General features: G+C 38.1%; 1 protein-coding gene across 2 annotated transcripts in view; it reads left to right on the forward strand.

Moving 5' to 3' along the window:
• The window catches only part of PARP8 (poly(ADP-ribose) polymerase family member 8), a 124,625-nt gene that overhangs the window by 81,136 nt on the left and 20,581 nt on the right, over window positions 1-22,908 (forward strand). The window contains exons 13-18 of one of the 2 annotated variants that reach the window (XM_036403034.1): window positions 1,318-1,371; window positions 1,475-1,570; window positions 13,608-13,700; window positions 19,613-19,738; window positions 21,355-21,420; window positions 22,703-22,770. In XM_036403034.1, the coding sequence (XP_036258927.1) occupies window positions 1,318-1,371; window positions 1,475-1,570; window positions 13,608-13,700; window positions 19,613-19,738; window positions 21,355-21,420; window positions 22,703-22,770 (503 nt within the window). The remainder of the gene's footprint in view (window positions 1-1,317; window positions 1,372-1,474; window positions 1,571-13,607; window positions 13,701-19,612; window positions 19,739-21,354; window positions 21,421-22,702; window positions 22,771-22,908) is intronic. The other variant, XM_054517876.1, reaches the window with a different exon arrangement.

Genomic DNA, 22,908 nt, shown 5'->3' on the forward strand with positions numbered 1-22,908 from the left:
CAGATCTAAAGGCAGGGATAGACTATCATAAGATCATTTATATGTATGCTGTGTGGTTGATTTATGTGATGTGCACTGCAAAATTAATTTAAGATGAGCCATCAGACTTTATTCTTGTTGCAGTTTAGAGAAGCACTTTTTTTCTGATTCAGCAGAGGATGCATTACCATAGCAAGACTTTTCACTCCTGACATTAATAGGAATAGTCCCTCTGGTTTTTTAAGATAATGAAGAGCTGACCAGGTTTCATTACTGATGTTATCACCTGATAAAGAAAAAAGGCAAGCCCTGTTTGGCAGCCTATAAAAACTACCCATAATTTATTGCTTCAATGCACTTACTTTGAGGGAAGATCATCACATACATGGTCAGATGTAGTTTGGCTTTAGTGGAAGGGCATCAAGAGTCTTATTTCACATTTTATATGCAGGCATCAGATATATGGGTAACTTAGGTGCCTAACTGCAGTTTGAAGTCAGTGGAATGTAGGAGTGATGAATCAAGATACTGAGTTCTCTTCAATTCTCAGCTAAAATATGAGAATCTCATATATGAATACAAGTAGGATTGTTTCCCAGAAGAAAAATGAAAAAGCAGTTAAGCAATTAAACAGTAGAAAAATGAAAGGAAATAACCCTATTAAAAAAGCCTGCCAAAACACTGTAAGTGGAGCTGATGTAACTCTGTTCAAAGCAATGTTTGATTGAAATAGGCATCATTTATAGATAGATGCCTCCACAATAGATGCCTCCCTTCTGGAGGGAAGTCTGAACCTTACTGACTCTTGTTAACAGAAGTTACTTCTAATTTATGTTGTTGTGTGCTGAAAGAAAAATAATTTGAGTAGTATCTGAGCATAAAGATCTGATAGTGCAGTGTTCCAAAAGTGAGACCTTAGTACATATAAAATAAAAAGGTTTTCAGCCTACTGAGAGTTACAGTAGTCTTTCAAGCCTTAATGTACTGCCTATATTTGGATAGGCAATACGCAGTGAAAACACAATGGAAGTTACCAAACTTCAGTTTATTACGATGGAGTGAAGGCACTGGTGTTTTTCATTTGAGATTAAAGTTTTTCAGATGGTGAGATACAAATCTTCATTAGATTTAGGAACTAGAAAGAAATACTAGAAACCTACGCCATACTCAGTAAACAGTAAAAGGATTGATTATTTGTAATGCCTGGTTAACGCAATTGAGAGATCTCTTTAGATGCAAATTGTTTACATATTTACATGCAAAAACTTACAGATGCTTTAACCATTCCCTTATAATTAGTCTGCCAACACTGAAATTGCCTCAACTTTTTCCTTGCAGCAAAATTATGGTGCAAAATGCATTCCAGTGCGAGACCGTGGCTTTCTTGTGCAGGTAGGATGTCATATCCTATTCATATATGAAACAGTGTGGAGCATGAGCTGACTGTTAATTATTTTTAAGCAGATGCTGTTATTCTCATTTTCATTGTTCTCAGACTATTGAATTTGCTGAGCAGCGGATACCAGTATTGAATGAATACTGTGTAGTTTGTGATGAACCTCATGTGTTCCAGAATGGCCCTATGCTGAGGGTAAGTGGTGTGCTGGTAAAACAATGCATTTTATAGTGCCTTGAATAGCTGTGGACCATACAAACCTGTTGGAAAACCATTAAATTATTTCAGATGGGTTTCATCCTAATACTCATTTGAGATGCAAAAATATGAAGCATATTAACTAGATTTTGCTGTAAATTTGGAAACAAAAAAAGTCTTGCAAGGAAGGGAGAGAGAAAGTAGGCTTGTATCATACCACAGAAGTGAAAAAGGGCATGTATTTCACTGAACACTATTGTGCTGCAGTAGTCACAGCCAGATAACAGAGAGAAGTGCATTAGAGTGTTTTCCCAGTGCTCTGGCATTCTTCTGAAAGCTTAGGGCACCTCATCCCTGAGCTTTTATCAAGTCATGACCACGGTATTTGCATACACTGGTGTTAATGCCAGCACTCTGCAAAATTCTTCTGACCTTGTTTTGCTCACCGGCTGCTGAAATGAGCCATTCTCAAATGTGATAAAAAAGGCAGTAGAAGGAGATGTTCTGTGAAGTGCCTGATCTAGCAGTGACCCAGTCTAGGAGCACTGTTGTGGCTCAGTATGTCCAAAGTCTGGCCAGTTAGGCAGCTCTTCCTTTCATTCCTCTATGATTGGGAACAGAATTTTGCCTGCTGATCATTGTAGCCTGTCTCATGCTGTTGGTGGAACAGTGGAAAAGAGTAAGATTGGTCATGAGGGACACACTGCCTGGAGCTGCTGGATCTGTGCAGCTTTGTGAAAGAGTATATTAACAGAATACAGTTCTTAGCTTTAGGACTGGTCTTGCAGTTTAGAATCCTTTTGTTTCACCTGCCCTTTATCCAGTAATGAAACATGAGTAACGTAAAAAGATCAAAGCCATGGAAATCTAACTCCAGTGAATAAATGGTCTGATACAAGGCAGTTTCTCCACAGTGTGGCCAGCAGCTCTGCATAAGCTGAAGCAGATCTTGTCTATGATAGTTCCATGGAACTAAATTCATGAGGACTATTGCTCTACCTGGTAGCAGAAGTCACCTCAGTGTCACTCCCCATGGCTCTGACTGGCACCAGGGTCAGGCATTCTGACTGCATGCAAGGTGTGAAAGTGGGCTGCTGGTAGAATTCGAAAAAGCATATACATACCCAGTTAACACTGTTTAAGTAATGGTTAAACCCCTATAGTTTTGGATATCCAATCAGAGTTATTTTTGCTTCTTCATGCTCATATCTGTCTTTTAAAAGCAAGGCTTTCTGATAGGTTTATCAATAGCCAAAACTAATTAGAAGCCTGTAAAAAGGCATCAGTTCCTCACTGTTTGTCTTTGAATACACTGCTATGTATATTACCCGTGACAGAAAGAGATAAGACAAAATCAGTAATGTTTGAAGAGTGATTAAAGTTTGAAAAACATAATTATTTAAGTTATTGGAGCTTATCTATTATCTATAGGTCAAAGCAAACAGTAGGATTTATTCTACTAAAAAGAACCAGAATGTAAAGTTATCTGCTCTAAATGAAAAAAATCTATATTCCTTCTTTCCCTCCATAAAGATTAAAATCTCTCAGAATTACTCTTTTGTGTCTTCAATTTAAAGGATCATTTTATAGCTATCTGTTTAAGAGTTTGTCAGCATTTCACAACAAAAGAAGCTGCAACCATCTTTGCTTCTGAACATATATTCATCAGTGCCTTTGAAGTAGCATAACCTGACAAGCTTGGCAAAAACGAAAGAGTGTCTTATATAACCTAGGAAAAATTAGATACCAGGAAGAAATCTAGCATACTCTGTGTATGCTTGAATGACTCAATAAGCAATATAGAGCCATTAATGAGTTTGCACTTTTATAGAAGGTGAGAAAGGATCTCAGTGTGAATTGAGCATTAGCTTGCCCTGAAGTGTATTAAGGAAATTTATGTTTCATTCTACTGAGAGCTCTGGTCAGGGGCAGCTTGAAGAAGAGAGTTTGTGGGGTTTATACATACATGCTTCAGCTGAACACACACATACACACACACGCATACATATATATGTGTATATAAATAACATGTGTGAGGAGAAAGAGCATTTTCTCTTTAGCTGCCAGAGTGGATCTCAGAAATTGAGTACTTTTGTTACAAGAATGCAGCAAGCTTTCATTTAAGCCAAGGCTGCATGCAGTGTAGCTTTATTGAGGATCCCTGATCTTTGTAAGGGTTCTCCTTTTGGATACCACAGTAACCTCACCAGGTTTCAGAATGGTGGGTGCCTTGCCATGGTGTGCTTAGCAAGAGTATCCAGATCTCGTTTTCTACAGATCCTGCATCCCAAAGGCATCACATGAAAGGCTCTCTATGCAGCAGGTTGTGTCACAAGGCATGCCACAGGCTGTATAGTTCTGGGTCATTCACCAGTTTCCCCCATTAAAATTTAGTTCCTCCACACAGATGCACATGAGTTCTTGTCTAGGTGTGGGTACTCTTAATGGTGATTTTCCCTTCTACATTTTGGACCTTTTTTTTCAACAGCAAAGAAGACCTATGAAATTATAAAAGCATAGTAAAGTTACTGCTTGAAAAGTTACTTTACTATGTACATAAGTTTGATTTTCTGATTTTTTTATGGAGTTTTATGCAGTTATAAAGAAGCTGCAGAGAAATTTGATTCTCTGATCCTCCCATATGTCAGCCTGGTACCTTTCCTGAACTATAGTTAGTTTATTAATTGTCTTAAATGCAGTTAAAAAAATTGAACTATTGCCATCATACAACAATTACAGTCTTTTAATACTATGAAGTGCTATACCTGATCACAAACTCTTACGCTGTGCATAGTTTTTTGTGCTAGTTATTACTGACTTGGGAAATTCAGATGTCTCATCCTCACAACAGCTGAAGAAACCATCTGAAACTGAGAGATAAAACCTTTTTCTTTCTGCAGGCTATCATTTTATCTTAGTTGTAGAGTATCTTTCAATCAATCTCTCTCAGCATTGTGTTTCATTTGCCTAAATAAATTTTTCTGGGGGAGTAGTCTGGCTTTAATATCTATTTCAATTTAAGTTACTTTTTAAAAATCCTGACATCTTTTTTCCCATAAGATAACAACCACTTGATAACAACAAGATGTTTCATTTTGTATGGCTTTATTTAGGCACTAGATCCACATGGCAGACGTATCAGTGTATGGAAGATTCTGTTGCAGAACAGCTGCATGACACAATTGCATATGTTTGACCTGATGGTTTTACAGTGGACATCTGTCTTGGTCCACAGCCCTCAATAATTATCTGATCATGCAAATGTGCAAATGTACCCTACTGGTTCAGGGATCCTTGTTGTACATTGAAATCTTGGGGTGTTTTTAGGCCTTCTTAGTCCTTTATTGAGGATAAATAAAGGGACTGCTTTATTGGCTTACTGAAGACTAATAAATAAGAAATTCTTATATTTCTCTTAGGAATTTCTTTACAGAGCAAAGTGAGTATCTGTGAGAATAACCAGCTTTCTTTTGAGCTCCAAAATTTCCTAAAATTCGGAAGACCAGACTTAAATACTGAGTTCTTCTGTGTACTCCACAAGTTTGTGTGTGTGGAAAACAAAACAGATTTGGTAGGTGGGGTGATCTTAGTACATGCCCAAACCTAATGCCCTCATGAGGAACTGCATCTGTATTACTGTGAAGGGGAAGAACAAAGGTTCTCTTGAATGGAAGAAGGAGTCTTGGAAAAGTACTATAACACATCCTGAAGTTGTAGCACTCTTTTTTATAAAGGCTGATGGTCCACTGCTTCACTTCATGTGCTTAAAAAAACCCAGTAGTAAAGTAGGCAATGTTTTCCTGTAAGTTTTCACACCTTCCCTGGATAAGATGGGGATGAATGAAAGTTCTCATCATAGCATGTTTCTTTTGTATTTATTTCAAAAGCACAATGAGATCTAAGTATTATTTCCAGTGCACCAGAAGTTATAAAAGCCAAATTGGATACTTAGAGGTACACACTTATATAGAGTACCACCAAAATTGAAAAATTATTTGAAATCACTGCATGGAATGATTTGCAGTTGTTCTGCAAAGCAGAAGAAAAATGCAGTGAATACATGGATCCTTAGAATAAAAAATATTATTTAAGCTCTTACATAACATGGACCAATGCTATTTCATGCAGTCATTTCTAATGATGATCAGAATCCCGCATGTTTCACTTTTCACAGAAAGATTAAATCATTAGCAAATGTTGGGACTGCAGTCTGTACAGTCTCCAAACAGCTCCCTTAACTCATATGAAGAATCACAGTGCATCTTCCTGCAAGGCAGCCTGTGCTACAGAGCTCTCAGGAGTTCTGCCATCTTCTGAAGTAGCTCCTTGCTCTGTTTTGAAAAAGGGGGAAGTGAAAGGTCAGAGTTTGATGGAGGAGACCCACAGAAGGCAGACATGGCAAATATACTGAAAAAAGTAAGGATCTGGTCATTTGAATTATTAGCCTCATGTTCCCATCTTTGTTTTCAACATAGAAGTTGTTTAGGTGAGTGAGAATGGACTATTATGTGTTTGTAATAAATGGCTAGATTTGGATTGTCTCAATAGCATTGTGAAATGCTTTTTTTCCCCTAGCTTTTTTTCCCTAGTTGGTATTTCATTCACATCTGTGTTGTTTAAATAGTTACATAAATTATCCTGATTTCCGTCAAACTACAATATTCGATTAAATATTAAAAACTAACATAGGAAAGTTGAATGACTTCCACAAAACCCATTATGAAGCACTGACAGATTCTTGCATGGGGCATGTGTCTCTAGTGAATAATTCCTGAAACTGGAATTTGTTTCATCCACTGCCTTACACTGGCTTTTGAAGATCTCCAAGGATGGAGACTGCACAGCCACTCTGAGCAGGCTGTTACAATGCTTGATAAAGCTTTAGGAAAAACTTATTTTAGGTTTATCTAAAATTTTGGAAAAGTTTAGATAAAGTTAGTCCTGTATGAGAGAATAAATGTACTGACTGACCTCTAAAGGTCCTTTTCAACCATCTGATTTGCTTCATCTATCTCAAAAATGTATTTTCCAAAGCAGATTTAAGAATGTAATAAAGAAACCTAAGGATTATTTCGTTCAATGTTAGAGGGCTATTAACTTCTTTTAATGCTGTATGAAAGTCTTCCTTTTATTATTACTAGAATATTCTAGGGAAGGACTAAGTTGCATTTTAATAATGCAACAGTTTTGCTGCTGTAACAGAGAAATAAGTTAAGGAATTCAGCATGTACTTCTATTACAAACATTTCATGTAATGAGATCACGAGTCATTAACAAAAGTGGTTATTATATTTAAGGATCTGATTAAAAGAAGTGCAATAAAAAATGTGATATCATGTTTGAAGACTGGAGTTAAGAAAATGTCAGTCCTCTCTTAAAGAAGGGCAAGAAGGAGAGGATCCAGAGAACTCCACCGTCACCTTGATCTGTAGGAAGGTGATGAAGCAGCTAACCCTCAAAACCATCTCCAAGCACATCAAGGACACGAAAATCTTCACGAAGAGTCAGCATGGTTTCCCCGCTGGGAATTCATACTTGACTGACTTGATTAAACTTCTTTGAGGAAGCGACTGATCAGGTAGATGAGGGGAGAGCAGTGGATAGTGTCTGCCTGGACGTGAGTAAGGCTTTTGGCAGTGTCTGCCATAAGATCCTTTTAGACAAGTTGTTGATGTATGGCCTAAATGAGGAGATAGTGAGGTGGAATTGTCTGGACCTTGAGTGTGATGTTCAGGGTAAAGTTTACTTAGAGGTCAGCAACTCACAGTGTACCCCAGGATCAGCAGTGGGTCCAGTCCTGTTTAGTGCCTTCATTAATCACCCAGATGATGGTGCAAACTGTATCCTCAGAGAGTTTGCAGATGGAAAAAATTGAGAAGTGTGCAGTACTCCTGAGCAATGGGTGCCATTCAGAGGGACCTCAACAGGCTGGAGCAGTGGGATGCCAGGAATATCATGCAGTTCAGCAAGGAGAAGTGCAAAGTCCTGAAGCTGGGGAGGAACAAACCCAGGCACCAGTGTATGCTGGGGGCCACCCAGCTAAAGCAACTTGGCTTGGGCAGGAAAGGACACCAGCTTGGACAGAAGAAAGCAATATGCACTTGTGGTATGGAAAGCTACTGGCGTTCTGGGCTACATTGAACAGTAGAATTGTCTGTGTGTGTGGAGGGATGTGATCCTGCCCCTGCACACAACCCTGGTGAGGCCACACTGTGCCTGCTCTGTGCTCCTGAGCACAGGAAAGGGATGGTGCTACTGGGGAAAGTCCAGTGAAGGGTCACTAAGATGATTAAAGGGACTGGAGCACATCACATAGGAGGAAAGGCTGAGAGCCTGGAAGAAAGAAGGCACAGAAGGGGTCTTACTAATGTCTGTAAATATTTGAAGGAAGGGTGCAAAAAGGATGGGGCCAGGCCCTTTATGGTGGTGTTCAGTGGCATGATAAGGGGCAGAGGATATAACCTGAAACACAGGAGGTTTCAGTGGAACAAAAGGAAACGCTTTTTACCTTTTTCACCTTTTCCGAAGGTGAGCATGGGAATAAGTTGTCCAGAGAGGCTGTGGAGTTCACATCCATGGAGAAATTCAAAAGCTGTCTGTTCAGGGCAGCTGGTTTCAGGTGACCGTGCTTGAGCGGGGATGTTGGACTAGATGACCTGTGGAGATCCTTGCCAACCTCAATCTTTCTGTAATTCTTTGATCTTATTCAGCTTTTACATAGTGTAATTTGTAAAGCTAATGTCCATCTTGCTGTTCTGTGCCTTCCCAAATTCCTCATTTGCAAATACCAAGGCCATTGACAGAACAGCGTGACTGAATGGGTTTTAAAGAGCTGTGAGACAATTATACAGGACAAAATAATCTCAGAATATATTCACTAAGGTAAATAAAAGACCATCTGTGTACCAGTTTGTTTTTTTTAGTAAAGAAGTCTCTGTAGAGTGCCATCTTGTGTTGAAAGTTCAGACTGAGACCTCCTTTGAACAAAGAAAGGACTAGTAAAAAAATCAACAAAATTAAGTATTACAACCAGTTTCTTTGAAATTTGTACTATGGTGCATACATTTCTGCTGTTTAATGTTTTTCCCATCAAATATGAACGGTAAAATACCATTAAGTAATATTTGAAATACCTGTTCATATTATTTAGCTGTAAAAATAAGTGCAGTCTTGTAATTCTGATACATTTCTTCCATTAGTAAGCTTGAATTTTTTGATGTTTTTTGTCCCAAAGTGCTCTCAGTTATGTTTTATTTACTATGGGTGAAATCTCGACCTTGGAGGGTTCTTGTTGACTTGGAGAGGTCTTGGATTTCTCTGTGCTTTGAATACAAGAGTCTTAGATGCTACTGAAAAAAACACAGGAGCATTGAGTATGCTGCTTAATAATGGGAAATTTCTTGAACAGAATAAACATCGCTGAACTGTGGAGAAAAGTGTAGGTGTACAAATATGTTTAGTCAGACTGGAGTTAAGCGAAGATGCTTATGGAATTCCAAGATTTTTGTGGAATAGCACTGTGGTCTTTCTAATCGTTATGCCACAAAATAGGCTAGTTTTATCTCTTTTTATGAAAAAAGCCTTTCCAGTTACAACTTGTATTTTAATAGAATAGATTTCAATTAATTTATATTTTACTGACAGAGTAAAATGACTGCAGTATAGCTTTTCCTGTTGCCAACAAGTTACGAAGTGCATCATGCCCATCTAGCATTCTATAAAGCTTGTTTGTTCACCATTTTTTCTGTACCTGTGAAGTAAAAATATATTTTTTGAAGGTGTGTAAGATGCAGAAAAAAACCCCAAGAAACCCAGAAAATAAAATTTAAATCACACAAAACAAAGCCAAACAGAACAAGTGGCATTTCTTACTCAGCTACAGACTACTCTCATCTTTCTTCAGGTTGTATCTGATCACCACTGTGGTATCTCCCATGTCTTTGAGCAGTGTGTTCCATGTAACACATGAATATTGAGAGACTATTCAGAGAGTTTACCTTACAGTAAAACTAAGACTTGGCATGGTGGAAAGTAGGAAGCAGAACAGAGATTTGAAGTTCCATTTTGTCTCCTTGTCTGTTGCTTTCATTAAGAAAAGTGGGATGTCACTAATGGTTTCACCTTCACCATTTATTACATTTGCTGTATGTCAGGCAGTCAGTCTTGCCTGAAGCATCTCATGTTAGATCAATAGTTTTTAGGTGTGTCAGTCATGTTACAGCCTCTTTAGTGTCTGATATCCCTGAGAACACTTGAAAGGGTGACATGTTGCTCTGAGCACAGCTGCAGCCCACATTAGAAAGCTGCTAGATTGATATAGACTATGAAAGTTTCAGCTTTTTCAAATTAAAAGAATGTCTAGAAAACATTTTAGGTAGTGTATTAGTCCAGGAACCAGGATATGTCACAGTGTGTAAGTGGTTTCTGCAGTCTCAGTCGCTGCAGAAAGAAACCACAGTTGCATTGTAACACACGGGAACTCTGTGCTTCTTTCACCACAGCAGCAGCTGGGTGGGAGCTACTGCTCATGCAAAGAATTGGGGTGGCTAAAGGAGAAATCTGAAAACTTCAAGCATTCAGAAGATGCTCTCTGGTTCTGTCATTGTCTTCTGCCTCCAAGCATCTGCAGTCTCAGGTTAACTGCCCTCGTCTTATTTTTTTCTGTTTTTTTTCCCAACTGAAATAATGATCCTCATGACAGTGTTTCAGCACCCAGTGATCTTCACTTAGCTAATAGTTCTGTGAAGACCAATGGCTTTATGTTAATTTTCTATTTTCAAGAGAAAAAATAAGGTCCGTGTGAGACCCTGGTAGCTGCTGTTTCTGAGAGGAATTACTGTTGCCTTCTTCAGGGAACAACAAAGTCCCCCACACAGTCAGCTAGTGTCCTCAAGGTGGTTGTTGTAATCTGTGGAACTGTGTGCACCTAGGATGAAACTCATTCAGAAATAAATGTTTAAGTGTCTAAGCACTATTTTGTTGTGTATTTTCCCCTTGAAAATAATGGGAGATAGTAATCCAAGAAGAGGTGATTAATCTGTACACGTGTGGCTGTGAATTCCGCATCAGTAAAAACTTATTCATTTAATATTTCAGGTACAGACACAAAAATTCTTAGAAAGTCTAGCTTGTTGAGTGTTACATCTAAATGAACCAAAGAGTATCCAAAGATGACATTGGAACAACATAGCTTTTATAATTGTGTCAGCGATGTTCTTGTTTGTTTGGTGTGGCTAGGGGCATTTCTCATATTTTTGATCTGAAGTCAGAACAATACTGTTCCCATCCCAAAGGCTCACATCCCATAACAAGAGAATAGTGGACACCATATAAAGGGAAACACACTATCAATATGCAAAACCTTGACAGCAGAGTAGGAACAGCCTTGAATCCCAGTTTCCCCATAAAGCTTGTGGTTTTCTTTAAACTCTGCTTTCTGGAATTGATTTATTAACTTAGTTTTCATATGTTTTCATTGGTTCTACCATGCACAATTGCAGGCAAAACATAAGTAAGGAAATAAGTAACACTGAATAGGTAAGTCACAGAGTGTGACAAACAAGAGTGCTTGAAACTTTTGCTTCCTAATTGCAAGCTAGTATTTTCATTTTGTAGGGATTTAAACAATACAAATGATTGAGCTTAACTAGTGACTGGAGTAGAGGACTCTGAAATGGCCATATCAATGTCTCTTGGAATGCATTGCTAACACCTGTGGGAAATTTAAGCTAAAAACATCTTATTTTGATAAATTAAGACAATTCCAGAAACAGAATTCAAAAGTACTTTTAAAATGTCTGTAGGGTGGGCTAAAAGGCCTCCAGACTAGATAAATGAAGACAGACGGTTGAAATGTCCCTTTAGCTGCAGGGTTGGGATTATTTTCCCCATTTGATTGTATTGACAAAATATGTAGTGGACAGAAAGGTTTGTCAAAATGAGAAGAATTGTATAGATCCTAACAGAACTATCTGTTCCACTTCAGGGCTGAAATTCTGCAGTCTTTCTTGTCGTTATAGCTAGAGTTGTCCAGTGTCAGCCTGAGGCAAAAAAAACCAACCACCCTCCCCCCCAAAAAACAAAAAAAAACAACCACCACCACCCCCCCCCCAAAAAAAAGCCAAAAAAAATACCTACCAAAAAGACACCAAAAATTTTTCCAAAGTCAGGCATAAGTGCAATGTCTGTTTTCCTAACTTCCTTCTCCAGATGCTCAGACACTTCTGGGATCATAACAAAGGGGCAGGAAAAAGAGAAATGGTACAAATTTACCATCATCAAGTTTCAGGATAAATTACTTTGCTGAGACTGTAAATAAAACATCAAAAATAAATATCTTCTTACAAGTTTTCTTTGTGACCAGCATGGCCAAATTTAGATTGCTCACCTATTCCAGAGTTATTCCTTGCTTTGAAATAAAGGATATCTGTGTATTCTGTTGGTTATGATAGTTGCCCCACTGAACAAATGATTTAACCATCTTCTAAATGTGGAAAACCCAAGAATAATGACAGCAATAGATACCTCTTGTCCAGCTTGCCATGGCACAATGAATTTGATCATGTTTGGCTTCATCTGCTGCCTAATGCAATGTAACATGACAGATAAACTAAATCAAATGGGTGACATTATCAGATTTGAAAGATGATAGCTCTTGTAAAGCAAATGAAGTGAGACTGTATGAGTCCAGAAGATTTGAGATGTTTATTGAGGTATTGAATCTTTGAAACACGGCAGATGAATGTTGTAGGTTCTGCAAAGCAAGTGACTGCAAGGACAACAGTATGCTTATTACTGGCAAAGCTGTTGCCTGAAACAGAATTCAGCTAAATTTTAGGTTTTCTTTGTGTGTTTAATTAATTTTTTCATTTCTGCAAGTGCTTTGTAGAGGCAGTGGCTTGAACTTCAAAGCATAGTACTACAAATGTTCTTGTACTTGTTGTGATCACTAGACTCAGAACTTTCAGTTACAAAGATTAGTTTAAGTTTCAGTGAGCTGGGACTTAATCCTATGCATTCAAATAAATAGTATCCAGGAAGTATTTTTGATTGTTTTCAGCATTGTCATAACGGGTTGTGCTTATTGGGTAGTTTTAAGGAAGGTTTTAATTCATATTTCTTTCATCTATTTGTTCATTTTGAATACTTGCAACAATTCATGGTGTGATATTACTTGAGCCTTTATAAAGTTGGTCTGCTAATTATCTTTCAGTAAATAATATGGAGTTGCTGTAAGGATTGTAAACAGTTAGGAAGCCCATGAAGACATGCCTATTTTCATTACCTAAAGCTGTGTTCCTATTTGTTTCTGCTTTGTTTGCCTTATGAAGGCAAAATGTTCCATTCTCAATATGCAGTTTAGATAACGTTTTTTTATTTGTGATGACATCATTAATTACTTTTTAACAGGCAAAAGCTGGTTCAACAAGAAGTAATATATATCTGAAAAAAGACTTGAAATATCTTTATTTCTTAAAATAAATAGGCTTCAAAATAGTCTTTATGCTGTAAAAATTTAATGGATTTTCTTATAGTCTACCAATAATTTGTTAAATTGTCAAAAATTAAAAATAGCCTCTTCAAAAAATTAGTTTTCCAGATCAGATTTTTATGTATGTTCTGAACAGCAGTGTAAGAAGTTCTGAAGAATAAACCTGCTCCCATTAGCTTCAGAATTTGTTCTCCATTAAGTTTAATTATGTAGAAAGCTTTCAGATAGATAGTCTTAAGAACATTTGAGTACTATGCCTGTAATTTTGGTTTTGTAACAGTGCTGGGATTTCTTTTAAATTTAGCCTCTCTGAGTACTTAGGTGTTTTAGAATTCTTCACTTTTGCTCTTCAGGTTATTAAAATGTTTCTCTAATGTATCTTCCTCAATAATTGATATGTATTTATTATTTAAAATTAATGTTGCAGTTAAAATATGAAGAATTAGAATTAATTGTGTTTGAGTTTTTTTGTAGCTCATGACATGCTAAAAGCAAGAATTCAAATTAGAACAGAAGTAAAATTAACTTTCTTTCTTTGTATAGCCCACTGTTTGTGAACGGGAACTCTGTGTATTTGCTTTCCAAACATTAGGAGTGATGAACGAAGCTGCTGATGAAATTGCAACTGGGGCACAGGTAGGATTATCTAAAGTTTTCTGTAGTTAACTCAGTCCTCTCTGTCTCTTCTGGTATGTGTTTTGACTTGTATGCAATTTGTCCAGTGTTATAGCTGTAAATGCACTGGATTTATGCACGCTGTATTCAAATAGTACTAATGAGGTGTTTCCATTGTTTTGCTTCCATGTAATTAGAGTAACTGTGGTTTTGTGCCCTGTTGTATTCAATTAGGTCACCTGGGTTGTTAATAAAGGCAGCCATTGTAATTTGGAGATAATTCACATTTATTTTCACCTAATGAGCCATTACTACTCTCATGCAATTAATAAGTTACTTCCTGTTCATGGTCTTGGGTTGCAGGGATCCACTGAGCATCTGTTGTTTCCATCATTACATAGCAGTGGGAAAGTCCTTACTGATATTGCTACATAGGGTTCTTTCTTCTTCTCAAGGATCAGGAATTTAATATAAACCTGCTTCCTAGCTCTAAATTCAGTTATTGATGTAGTTACAACCCTATCATTGTTTTCTTAAAGTATTTTAAATTACACTTCCAAATCACTAACCTAATGTTTCATTAAAAAAAAAAGTTAAAAGGTCTTACGTTTAAGTTCCCTTTAAGATCTCATGGTAAAAGCCTGAACATCTTAAGGAAAAGTGCATTTGTGTCCATTTTTCTGGTTACTGTGTTTCTACGTAGTAAGTAGCACGGGTTTTTTGGAAGGGCAAACCTTCAGTTTATTTAACTTTAACTAGCACTAGTGAGTATAGTCACTGGAAATAAACTATTCAGGTAGGTACCTGAATGCAACCAAGAGCATATCCTCAAAGGTAGAAAGTTGCAGCAGTGTAGATCAGCTTCCTCACTGAGAATATGACTGGAATCAGAACAGCAGCTCTTCATCTGATGTCTGAAGACCACTGGATTTGTAATAGCTAGATACTGAATATTGGGATAACACTTTAGGCTTGTAAGAAATGGAAGGAGGTGTGCAGATGAAGCCCCACCTCTTCCTCAGCCTGAAGTCCTGTGAGCATTTAATTTTTTTAATTCAGGCACATGTTACATTACATGCACATTTAGAATCATAGAATCATAGAATAATTGGAGTTGTAAGGGAGCTGTGAATGTCATGTGGTCCTGTGCCCTGCCATGAGCCAGGACAACTTCAACTAGATCAGAGCCCTGTCTGACTTGACCTTGAATGTTTTCAAGGATGGGGCATCTACCATGTGTTTCATCAGTGTTTCGTCAGTGTTTCATCATCTGCAGTGTAAAAGTCTTCTTTATATCTAGTCTGTATCTCCCTCCTTTAGTATAAAACCTTTACCTCTGATCCTATCACAGCGGATTCTGCTAAAAGATTTTCCCTATCTTGTCATCCCACTTTAAGTACTGAAAAGCTGCAGTAAGGCTTCCCAAAAGCCTTCTCATCTACGGGCTGAACACCCCCAGCTGTTTCAGCCTGTCTTCATCAGGAGGGCATTCCAGTCTTCTGATCATTTTTGTGGCCCTCCTCCTGACTTGCTCCAACAGGTGTTGGAGCTCTTTCTTATGTTGGGGACACAGTGCTCAGATGGATTCTCATGAGGGCAGAGGGGCAGAATCCCCTCCCTGCCCTGCTGCCCACGGGGCTCTGGATGCAGCCCAGGACACGTTTGGCTCTCTGGGCTGTGAGTGCCATGGCTGGGCCATGTGCAGCCTGTCACCCACAGCACCCCCAAGCCCTTCTGGGCAGGGCTGCTCTGGGGCTGCTCATGCCCAGCCTGTGCTGACAGCAGGGGTTATCATGACCCAGGTGCAGCACCTTGCCCTTGGATTTGTTGAACTTGGCGAGATTCCCATGGGCCCATTTCTCCAGCTTGTACAGGTCCCTCTGGATGGTTTCCCATTCTTCAGGTACATCAGCTGCACCACTCAGCTTGTTTAATGTGCAAATTGTGGAGAGAGCATTTGAAACTCACTCTCTATGTCACTAAATAGCACTGGTCCTCGTATTGCTCCCTGGGGGACACCAGTCATCATCAGTGGCCATCAGGATATTGACCTCTACCATCTGGATGCAGCTAGTTAACCAGTTCATAATCCACAGAACTGTCCATCCATCTAATTGATCTCTCTCCAATTTAGAGATAAGGATATTGGGAGAGGCTGTTTTAAACAATATAAATGACATCTGTAGCCTTTCCCTTGTCCACTGATGTGGTCACTCCATCACAGAAGGCCATTGGGTTGGTCAGGCAGGACTTGCCCTCAGTGAAGCTGTCCTGGCTGTCATGAATCTCCTCCCTGTCCTCCATGTGCCTTAGCACAGCTCCAGGAGAAGCTGTTCTATGATCTTCCCAGGCACAGAGGTGAGGCTGACAGGTTGGTAGTTTCTAGGGCCTTCTTTTCTACCCTCTTTAAAAATAGGTGCAATATTTCCCTTTTTCCAGTCACCTTTGACTTCACCTGACTGCCGTGCCTTTTGAGTTAGCATGGAGAGTAGCTTGGCAACTTTATCAGCCAGTTCCTCAGGATTCTGGGGTGCATCTTATCAGGTCCCATAGACCTTTCTATGTTCACATTCCTCAGGAACTCTCAAATGTGAACTCTTTGCTGACAGTGGGAAGCACTTTCCTTCCCTACTTTCTGTCTTGAGTTTCATTAACTCAAGAGGCGTATGAAGGGGAGACTGCCAATGAAGACAAGCAAAGAGCTGTCAAGTTCCTTGGCCTTCTCATTGTCTGCAGTTACCATTTTCCCAGTCGTGTTCAAAGAGGGGTGCACTTCTTTGACCTTCCTTTTCTGTCTCATACGCCTTCAGAAGCCTCTTCGTTACTCTTTGCATCTCTTGTCAAGTTGATCTCCAGTTGCACCTTGGCCTCCCTCACCTCATTCTGACACAAACTGGCTATGTCCCTATATTCTTCCTAACCCTGCATCCCTTTGCCTGTGTATTTTCTTCTTTCCTTTTAGTCTTACCATCAGGTCTGGACTCATCCATGCTGTCATCTTGTCTTCCTTTCCCAATTTCCTACATGTGGGGATTGAGAGCTCCTGTACTCTATGGAAGGCATTCTTAAAGATCTGCCAGCTCTGATCTGCTCCCTCCTCCTTGAAAACAGTTTTCCAAGGGATCCTATTGAAAAACTCTTTGAACAGCTGGAAGGTTGCTTTCCTAAAATGAGTAAAGAATTAGGTATGAGCTTTTTTAAGTTGAGCTGACTAAGCAGAGGAGAGGTGGCCCTGGCTAGCTCTCACTCTGATATAAGTATCAGTGTTGCAGGCACGTGCAGAGCTGTAGATCTCTGGAGTACCTCTACATTTACAGAGCTTTACTGTAGAATTCTGAAGCAATTACAACCTTAAGAGTGCTTAAAAGAGTTAGATAAGGGGTTTTGTCTGTTGTCCCATTGGACCTATGTAGCTAAATTATGCTAAGTTTCTATGATAGCATTGCAGCCAGCTCACTATATTGGATCTGACTGAGCCCCCCGTTCCTGTTTGCAGAAAAAAAATCATCAGTTCTAGAGTGTGATCCATCTGAGCTCTTTTTGCCATTAGTTTAGGACAGTATGAATCACAGCATAGGCTGTCAGCACAGAGGTTATTTCTCCAAGAGTCTAGCAAGCTTAGGCTGACTAGTAAAAGGTAGGTGTTCACATTTTGTCTGATTTATCCTCCTCCAAATCATTTTGTCTAGTGAGGAAACCTAAATACAGGTTCCCATCATTAGAAATCATATCCCATTTTGTCTTTTGTGCTTTCAGCTCATTTCCTGAGGTGCACAACCCTACTTTGTCACTCTAAATAATCCAATAGCTTCTCCTTAATAATAAGTGCTTGTACTTTCTAAAACTTTCCATCCTGAACTCAGGTTGCCTTGTGTTAGGCATGTAGGCAAAATGCTTGAAAATTAGATGACTGATTTCTTGATAGTTCCTACTCCCTGTAAAGAGTCTCTTGAGAGTGAGAGGCCCTGTCTGAGGGATTGATGTCATAAGAGGAATTGTCATCAGCAAGTGTTGTCTTGTCCTTCACACAGCTATTTTAATCCTTACTTACTTCAGTACCTCTGATTGAGGAGTTAATGCCCAGTTTTAAGGACATCTGCTAGATCCACAGCACTTCCTATTCCCAAGGAATGTATATGCAAGTCTCTATTATAGGGTTTCTATTAGATTACCTCCCAGTTTAAGTTCTTTTACATTGCATCAACTCAAAACAATGACCTCAGAGGAAATCAGGTGTAAAAAAAAAAAGCAGAGTTGGAAACAATCTAGGTGTCAACAGTTTGTTTAAAGGAGGGCTTAGGGATGGTGTCTGAGTAGAACTGTGCCAGTTTTAAGACAGTGTCCCATCATGCAAATCATAAGGCAAGACAACTTTGAGTCTCTGCATTTAAAGATCTGGGGACTCAAACAGCTCTTCCCTAGAAGTGTTTTGTGACAGCAGACTAAGAAGTGCTTCTGAGAAGCAGGGTGAACTCATGCTCAATTTCACAGTAATACATTTACACAGGGGCAAGTCTGCTGCCTGATCTGGCTGCTGATCTCCTTTGTAAATGCTAGTGCATATGCCCTATTTCAAAACATTCATCTCACATACAGGTAGTATTAACTGGAAAGTAATCAGAGAACCATTGGGGAAGGGATCATTATTTAAGTAATTTCATTTTTCAATATATGTGAGATATTTAGTAACTGGAACTAACAGAATATATTAAAACTGATGGAGAAAATTGTCCATTAATACTGAAGGAGCAGAGAAGGAGAATGACAGCTATATGACTCACCACAGCACAGTTCTTTTTCCCCTTTCATCATTATTCTTATTTTCATTCTGGTTCTCTAAAGGACTGTAATTTTTTTCTATCCAAATGATCAGATACAATGACAGACGTAGAAAATCTTGTAGATGAGTATGAGCTGTGAGATGAGATCTGTACCACGTGGACTTGTGGGGGGAACCAGGAGTACCTATTAACTCCAGCTTGTCTCAGCTTTTCCTTTCTTTTGTGGAAAAGTCATTTTCACACAGGAATGTTTTCAGAAGGCACAGAAAAAACATGAGGAAATGAGTTAATCTGCAGCTACTTTTTAATGTAGCAATTTTGTATTTCATTATGAGCTGAATTTACATTTCACAGCTGCCAGAAAGCTGCATTCTCTCATTTTTTTTATTGCTGAATTCTATTTTTAACCTCTGAATTACGTATTTTGACACAATTACTTGAGAATCTGTGTCTGAGTGGTGTATTTACTTTTGTACACACGTCTATGTGCACATTACATGCACAATCCTGTGGGGAAATTGTGAAAATCAAAGATAACCAAAGAAGTGTTATAATTATGTATAACAGGATGGAAAGAAGAGAATGCCCCAGCGTGAACTGTGCAGATGACTGTTAAATCATTGCAGTATTATGGGTTTAGCAGAAGCGATGTTTTCAAGTGTTTCTGTGATTACAGTCTTCAAGAGAAGAGCAGAAAGTGGTACAAATTTGACAGACTATTCCTTGTTCTTGAGCAAAGTGTTTACTGGCATGTCTATACAGAGATACACCAGTTTCATTTCCTTAATGAATAAATTTGATACAGGAATTCACATGTGTGCACAAGAGCAAGCAACACTTCAAGCAATATATTTGATGTTATAATACTTCTAGGACCAGATACTGGTCCTATGTATATACACATGGAATAATACTCCATGGCTCTGGAGTTTATTTATCTCCAATATTTATTTATCTCCAATAAAACTCTGCTTAGGTCAGTGAAAAAAATTTAGTCCTGAACTATCTCCTCTGGATAAAACAGTTTGGGCAATATAGGTAACAATGAAATACAATATATCTATAATGTGTAAAAAAAGGCAGACTGGAAGATATACTATAAAAATCTTTATTTTGAATAAACATAATAAATATGTCTTTCTTTATCCCCAGGTAGTTGATCTGTTAGTATCTATGTGTCGGTCTGCATTAGAATCACCTAGGAAAGTTGTCATTTTTGAGCCATATCCTTCTGTAGTTGATCCTAATGATCCTCAGATGCTGGCCTTTAACCCCAGGGTAAGTAGCTACCTTTAATTATGTCATCACTTGGTTTTAGTCCTACATGAGATTTCAAAGCAAAGATTTCTCATGGAGGAGTCTCCTTTATTATGTGATACAGCTCCAGAATATAGAAAAAGTGTGTTTTCAAGACTTTGCATCTTTTATTTATTGTCTCTGAGAAAGTACTTGAATATAGACTTGTTCTGGTTCTGGCCAGGACAGTGTTAATTTCTGCAGTAGCCAGAATGGGATATGGCTAAGACCCAGAGGTTATTCTATACCACCTCACATAATTTCTGGGAGCAGGGGGAGGGGAGTCTCTTCCAGGGAAAAGAGGGAAAAGAGTTCACATTTTACTTGGCAGAGGGAGCAGTTGGATGTTGTTTGTGGCTGGTTTTCTTATCTCTTTGCTGTTTCCAGCTGCTTGTTCTTACCTTGACCCGTGATCTTTACCTTTGTGCCTCCCAATTCTCTATCCCACAGCAGGGGGGAAGTGTAAGGAGGAGAGGGAAGAGGACAGTGAGCAGTGCCAGGTCTTAATGGGAACAGTAAATTGGAGAATACCATCCCTAAACCATGACAAACGTGCAGGTTATGTTAAAGCAAAGAAACTCTTCTAAGGAACAAATTCTGGATGAAAAATTTTATATTCCAAGTATTTTTCTATCAATGTGCACATTGGACACAAAAAGAAAGATGGCTTTTGAGAGATAGAGGTCATGTAAGCCAGGGGATTTCCAGTCCATCTTTTCATTCTTAGAAGTGTCATTGCTGTCATCTCATTTTCTCACTGCAAGCAGTTATTTTCTTGTATGTAATTTTATGAGATGTCAATAGGTGAGTTTTGTACAAGCATCAATTTTGAAATAAAGAGAATTGTGCTTGTGTTACGTGCTCCTTGGGCTCCAAATGCTGCCTTTCAGGAATGCCCTCAGGCTGTGAATATTCCATCTCCCAAAAGGCGTAGAGGAGAACTCGGCATGTCCTGCACTGGGATGCATCTCACTCTTTCTGAACAAAGGCCAGCTAGCAGGAGTTCTTTGTCAGGAGAGGCTGAGGTGTTCTATAATGTGTTGGCAAGACCTGAATATGGGGAGCAGTGGAGCTGCTGTGGAGTGGTGGAGCATGGAATGTTTAGCCCGTTCTCTCAGGTGGAGCTGCCTGGTAGTGGCTCCCAAGCAGCAGGTCAGCAAAGATCAGGGTGAGGCAGAGGGACCACTGAAGGATCTATGAAGTTTTATAGGCCTGCTAGCCAAGGAAACATATCTGTTTACATGCATTTTTTTTTTTAAATCTGTTTGGGTCACTGCATTATTTACCTCAAGAGCATGTTGTCCAAATAATTTAGTTACATTTAGTTACAAGTATTTGTTGAAAAATAATCTGATTTTTTTGAGTGTTTTGGAGATCCCCGTCAAATTCAAAGAAGAAAGATCATAACAATATTTTTTCAAGGATTTTTTCTGGATGATGAAGGACAGTCTGTGGAAGAAAGGTTTGAAATGTTTGAAAGAATTGCTTTGCCCAGCATTTGCCTAGCTTTCGTTTTATACACACTCAAAGAATTCAGGTTTTTTAGAGCCAAAAACTAATACTCTTTGAACTTATTTGTGTATTTTATGCCACATTAGAAGAAGAACTATGACCGAGTCATGAAAGCATTGGACAGTATCACTTCCATCAGAGAGATGACACAGGTAAATGTAAAAATATTTACCTAATTAATCACTGTTTCTAGAACTTGAAAGATGTTTGCATTGCCTGCCTATGATGGGTTGGGAAGTCAATAGTATCATCTCTTTCCTATATAACTGTAATGATATTGAAATGTTTGCTCAAAATAACAAACCTATCCCTAATGCCAATTAAATAAAAGTAATGAAGTAGAACTCAGATCTTTTGAAGTTTAAATAAGAGATAATAACAACAGAATAAGACATTGTAATGAGGTAATCACCAACTGCTACCTTTCTGGAAATGTCAAAGCCAGAGGCTTTACTTCCAAAGCAAAAGAAATTGATCTTGTGTCAAATGTTCTGAATGATATTCTGAATGACATGATATTTATTTCTATTATAGCAAAATTCTCGATTAACTAAGTATAGTTGGGGACTTGGATTTACTGTCATATTATTTCTCATGGCATATCTGATGGTTATATTTCTGTTATTTTTATGTTCCTTTATATCTGTTTATTTTTATGTTCCTTTCCCAAACAACCCAGCTGATTATATGTTGTTGTTTAAATCTATTCCATATATCTTGCTTTTCCAACTGCTATATAAATGCATCCTCAGAACAGTTTTCAATCTTGCTCTTTGTATTAACAAAGTACTTTGGGATTCTTGAGTGAATAATGTATAGAGAGGAATAAAATAAATTGAAAATTAAAATTCACTTTTTTTGTTAATTTGTGTAACATTTTGTAAAAATTTTAAAAATCAGGCATTTCTGTGATTTGTAATGTCTTTTAAAAATAAAAAATAATTACCATTCTGCTTTTTTTAAATGTTAAAACAGTTCTTGACTAATGAATTTTAAGGGGATGCTTTGCATTGTGATTGAAATCAAGAACAGTTTTAAAAGAAAATGTAATATGACATGGTACTTATACCTTGAAACAGTTGAAAATACCAAATGGATTATTTTGGGTTTCTTTGAGAACCTTAATTTTGTAATGTCCCAATTTCTTAATCAAGAGCCACACAAAAATAGATGTCTTCTTCTTTTCTCCCTGTGATCACCAGTGTTTGCTATAATATAGTCATTTTGATGCTAATTATATGCTTATTATCTTACTCTAGGGAAAATAATCGCTATATTAATTCTTGTTGTCAAAACACATTTATAACTCTACTATGCTGTATATCAGTAAAGCTGTGATTTCAACCTAATAATGTATTCAGTTAAATAGGTGAAATCACGGGCAATGTAACATATAAAATTCAACCTAGAAATAACATAATTACTCTTTTCTAGGCACCTTACTTGGAAATAAAGAAGCAGATGGATAAACAAGACCCGCTTGCACATCCTCTTCTACAATGGTATAAAGTTGATTCACAGAGATAATAATTATTAAATTATCACTTGTAATGAATAATCACTTGACCAATGTAATGTGGTATAAGGTCAGCCTAATAATTAACGTTGGTATTCTCAACTGCAGCTATTCTGAACTGTTT

This window comes from Molothrus ater, chromosome Z (genome assembly GCF_012460135.2).
Source record: "Molothrus ater isolate BHLD 08-10-18 breed brown headed cowbird chromosome Z, BPBGC_Mater_1.1, whole genome shotgun sequence".
NCBI lineage: Eukaryota > Metazoa > Chordata > Aves > Passeriformes > Icteridae > Molothrus > Molothrus ater.